This window comes from Opisthorchis viverrini (genome assembly GCF_000715545.1).
Source record: "Opisthorchis viverrini unplaced genomic scaffold opera_v5_44, whole genome shotgun sequence".
Classification (NCBI taxonomy): Eukaryota; Metazoa; Platyhelminthes; class Trematoda; order Opisthorchiida; family Opisthorchiidae; genus Opisthorchis; species Opisthorchis viverrini.
The window spans coordinates 1954046-1959308 of record NW_008751700.1 but is presented as its reverse complement, the minus strand read 5'-3'; the positions used below and the strand labels follow the sequence as shown (position 1 = coordinate 1959308).

The 5263-nt window shown below is 45.8% G+C and overlaps 1 protein-coding gene across 1 annotated transcript in view; it reads left to right on the top strand.

Moving 5' to 3' along the window:
- The window catches only part of T265_03216 (hypothetical protein), a gene marked incomplete at both ends in the record, with an annotated part of 20471 nt that overhangs the window by 10570 nt on the left and 4638 nt on the right, over positions 1–5263 (top strand). Inside the window, 2 exons of the mRNA XM_009167635.1 lie at positions 1384–1682; positions 4202–4625. Of these exons, the coding sequence (XP_009165899.1) occupies positions 1384–1682; positions 4202–4625 (723 nt within the window). The remainder of the gene's footprint in view (positions 1–1383; positions 1683–4201; positions 4626–5263) is intronic.

Sequence of the window (5263 nt, the reverse complement as noted above, 5' to 3'; positions counted from 1 at the left end):
TGTACGACCAGTACGCGGTTCTTACAGCTGACAATGATGATGATGGATGATGATGCTGTAAATATACACCAAATTTTTATTTAAGACAATGATGAGATGGAACCGAAACTAGCAAATCGCCTTCCCCGTAGGTCATCTTCTGGTGACGAATTCGGTGGTTTTCTGTCCTTCAACTGGAAATGGTGTGTGGACACGTCTTTTCAGAGTGATTTTGTAGACATGGTGCTTCTAATTAATGGTAAGCACGTGCTCCTGCAATCATTAGCCTGAGACCGTTAAACAACCAGTCACATGAACAGTTCTCTATATGGCTACCTCAAGAGTCTCAGTGCATCCCCAAGTACTCGCGTTTTCCCGGATTCGTCGGCATCTTTCCTGGGAATCATAGCCTGTTGAGAGATCCCTGATCATCCCCTGAACTAACTAATCCATCGCACATTAGTTAGGCTTGATCGGAAGAAACTGTCAATGTGAATTGGGTCTTTCTGTCCAACCTTTTTATCATCACGTTATGCTGCAATTGCGTTGATAATACTATTGAGCTTGTGTCTGAAACTCGTTTGACACAGTCACATCAATGCTGCGGTTAACTATGCACATTACGTTTAGCCGAGTTTCCCTGACGTTGCCACTGTAAGGCAACGTAGTTACTGGAAAACAGACTTGGACGAGGCAATGAACTCGCCTCAAATACGAAATTCGATCCGGGATGTGTTTGAAGGAGAAGGGTTTTTCGGCGAACGCGTATCCCCATTCATTAGTGTGTTAAACTGCGTGATCAACAAAGCAGATAGCAAAACCAGACTCCACAGAGAAGAGACATGTCTGCATAACACCTGTGTGGGGTTGGTATAACTACCAAACTACTCATCACAAGGTCAGATTATTCCACTCACGTGATATGTCGTTAATCGGTTCCGAGATTCCAGTTCGGCTTCAGGCACGAGATTCCAAATCAAAACTCCCCTCAGGCTTCTGTGTAATCTTATTGTATTGTATGAATTGTACTACTAGCAAACCGTAAACAGTTTCTGTGGTTATGAGCTGGTTCAGGGGTCTAGAGACCGCAAATTTTGCCGGTCAGTCACTTGGGACAAGAGCGGTCTCTCTTGCTGCAGTGTTCATGTGGTAAATGAGCACTGTAACTTTTTTGTGCAATACAGGATTTATGAGGCACCTTTGTGTTATCGCGTAGAAAACACCAATTCCCATCTATTCCTAGTGCATCTTGTCCATAAAGAGGGAATACCCTTTTGAAGGAACAGATCATCTATCGCTGTAGTGTTGTGATAATGATTATTTTTTTGATGCGATTGAAATTTCTTGGCATTATATCTGGGTCGTCAAGTTTCATCTGATGCATTATTTTCCCGAATCTAACAGAAATTCCGCGAGGGGAAGTACCGCACGCTCATCACTACAAACGTCGCTGCACGTGGATTGGATATTCCGGAAGTGGACTTGGTAGTGCAGTGCCATCCTCCACGAGATGTAGAAGACTACATTCACCGTTCCGGGCGTACTGGACGGGCTGAAAAGAGTGGGACCTCCATTGTCTTTCACTCACCACGCGAACGCGGTCTTCTGGCCATGATCGAACAGCGAGCCGGTATCAAATTTCGTCGAATCGCTGCTCCCACATTGCACGACATCATTGGCGCTTGGGGTGGCGAACTCGTGCAGTAATTTTCCCCCTTTTCGATCGTTTGCTGATGTCGGACGCACTTTCGTCTTGTTATAACGTCGTTCTTCCGACCTAATCTACTCACTGGGTCACGTTTATTTACAGTACCACAGTCAGTTAACTATGTCGTGCTACTCCCAACCAGGGTTTTCTGGAACTACTTGAGCAATTATTCGTATCCGGCTGTTATCAGTGCAGTCACTTTGGGAAGATCTTTTCCCACCAAACAATCTCGGGGAAACTAAAATCATTTGCTCTGAAGGGGTGTTCTTTCCCAGAGGGAAGGCGGCGTAACCTATTTTCACTTTCCATGAGATTCGTCAACCCAGAATAACACTGTATACAAGTTTGTGTGGGTTTTCATCCTAAGATATTCAAAGCTCACCACTTCCCAAATCTTACATTGGTGTAACTGTGCCACAGCCTTGAAAAATCTTTACCATTGTCTTCGGTGAACATCCATGATCACCTAGCATAGTGACTGATAAACGCAGTTAGAGTCAGTTTTCCTGCTGTACGACATCGCAACTTTTGTTGTTGTCCAGCGAATACGCCTGGAGTGATAATGATGAATCAGTAAATGTCCTGATTCTGTTGACCGATTGATCCGCCTGTTAGGACTTCTCAGTCAGGTAGCGTGATGGACACAGTATTGGTGCTTAACCACCATACATTCATGAGGACAAAAATCCCTAGTGAAAAGTGGAAAGAAAAGTAAAGGACAGGGGCTTAGTGCCCGGAAGCTCCATGTCCTTAAGAAAATAATCAGAGAAATCCGGTAGACGATTTTGAATCGCCTTTACGTTAGGATAGTGATTACGATGCGTATGCATGTTTTTTTCCACTCACTATCTTCAGCTTTTGTTGTGGCTTGCTGAATGGTAGTGCAACTCTGGATCTGTCCCTTGGCTTCCTGCTCCGCTCAATACGGTATATCTAAGGACACGGTAGCTCTACACAACCCTTTGTGGAGACAAAGGGAAATTATTACAACTGTATTTATAGGGTAGTCACAGAGTGTTCCACAAGGTCGTGCCAGAATCTCCGTGAGGGGGCGAGAAACGTCGAGTCAAAGATGATCGACTTATATTGGCTGGCATTCTGACTAATCAGGGCATGTCTTCGTTTGGTCCTTGTCCTGCACGTGACATATCCGTCCAAATGATGTGATGTTCGGTTATTAGGGACGACTGGCCTCCGTACGGATTTTTTCTCACCTATCTGCGAAATCTCTGTACACCGTTGGATTGGCTGGGGTCAATGATCATGCTCCAACAAAAATGGTTGGTCGACTAAGTGTTCATCAGTCGATTTATTTGCGGGTAGTAAGTCGACTTGGTTAACCCCTAAAGTACCAAAGTCGCGCGCCTAATGGTGTCCAGTCGGTCAGACCCCCACTCACCTTAGAATGAGTTGTTCCCTGACCTATCCCGGTGGCAACATGTGCTCACTTTTCAAGATGGGGCTGACAGCCCACGCAAGCATTCGAATACAGGTCGTCGAATCAGAAGCCCACATCGAGCAGTCCGGGCTTCGCGCACCCTAAGTGTCTGTCCCAAAAGTGAATGGATGACACTAAATAGCTTAAGTCTCCTGTTCCAAAATTTTAAAGGTGTATCGGAAGCTCTCGGTCTACCTATCGGCTATCTATCTATTCCGCTTGCTTATACTTATTTCTCTGTACGACAGTTCTTCCTGTATTCTCCGTGTTAGCTGGTGGCCCATGATGGAAATAGGTCCTGGCTAACCGTTTGACACCCATGTTTTGAGATGAATTAAGTCATTTTGAAGCACGGTTAGTGTTTCTATGGCGGCTTGGTTGGGCAGCTTTCTGTCAAGAGAGATGGCCCCAAGTAGTTAGAGCGCGAATTTACTGACCGCAGGGTCCGTGATTCGAACACGACCTCTGCCTCTCGACTTCCCCTGTCTAGGCTTGGGCAACCTGGCAGTATCCAAGCCCTCGTGCTTCCTTCGGGTGGCATGGCAGCTAGGCACCGGTAGGGTGTTACAGCTGAACAATCTTTATTATTTTTTTCAAGACACATTTTATCTGCTCTTGTGGGGCAGAGCAAACAACACTTGATATTGAGTTAAACAGCCTGTGATATGGAGACCTACTGTCTCTTCTACAGAGATCATCGGTCTTGTGGGCTCCACCTATCTAGGTGGAGTCAGCGGGTTGATTGATATTCTCAGGGTTTTGGCTTCAATTTGAAGGAAAATTCGGAAACTGTCTCACGTGCAGGGTGTTCTTATTTGAGCAGCTCGGCTGCATTAAACAAACAAATACGCACATGGATGTGTAACCCCACATTCATGTTGCATGCTGAAGTGTACAGAAGATTGGTGTTTCTTGGCCTCACTATGATTATTCATATTTTCTTCATATTTGCTGAGGTAGTCCTAACATTGATGGGTCTATGGATGATAGAAAGTCTATTTGTTTATGCGTTCTGTTGGGCGTTGTGGGGTTGTTCGGTGGGATTCGTTAATGTCTTTTTCTAACTTTTTCACCAGGTCTTTCACTGCAGTTCCAGAATCAACCTGGTCAGCTTTCCTGCCGATTGCGAAACGCTTGGTTCGAGAACTTGGTGCGCACTCCGAAACAGAAGAGACTAACCTTCAAGAACAACAGGAGGGTGTTAAATCAAAGAAGCACAAGTGTCGAGCCGTTCCAGACGAAAATGAATCGCCTTTACGTCCACCAAAGTCTGCTACCACTTTACGCGTACTCTGTTGTGCATTGGCTCGTTTGAGCGGCAAGGATAGTGTGGTGGAGACGCGTTCACTTCTCACTTCACGTTCCGGTTTTACAACTTACAAACTTGAGTTTCCGATGGTCGCCCATCGAAAGGGTTTAGCATATGATATGCTCCGGGGCACGTTGTCAGAGGATATCCTGAACAGCATAAGCAACATGACCTTTATTGAGGGTCGGAAGGTTAGTTCGGCACCGACACTTAATTTCCTGATAGTCTATTCGCCTAACCGTCGTGTTTTCTTTTTGCCGAACGTAGGCATTCGTGCTGTTTCAGAGCATCATCTTTTAGAATAGTAGACGCTTCGGGCGTGTTTTTGCGCTGTTTGAAACTGGGGGACCTTTCTCGCGGTATATGTAACAAGTTCAGATGCAACTAGGAACCCTCGCGTGGAATAGGTAATGCTGTTTGAGCCGGATTACGTGTACGTCTTTCTGAATGCCGGCATCTGGTGCAAATCTGATGAACTAAGCCCGGGGGATGGGTACGAAAAGACAGCAACGTCAGTGTTCGGTTCGCAATTGTCGATTTATGTTATCGATTCCGGTTGCATCGTGACCATGACGATCTTTCAGATCTCTTTCGCATGGGCCGTTTAGGTGTTCAAATCTTTGGGAAATACAGTAGCGCTGCAGTCAGTCGGCGCATACACAGAAATAACGACGCACCGTAACCTTTTACCCGGGAAGAGTCCGCTTTCTTGACACCTTAAGGCGTACCATTCACGTATTCATTCAAGCACAGTGATTGAGTTAGCAAGCACAGTGATTGAGTTAACCGCCCCGTCAGTCTCCACTCGCTTCCGTCTGCGCACCGCTGG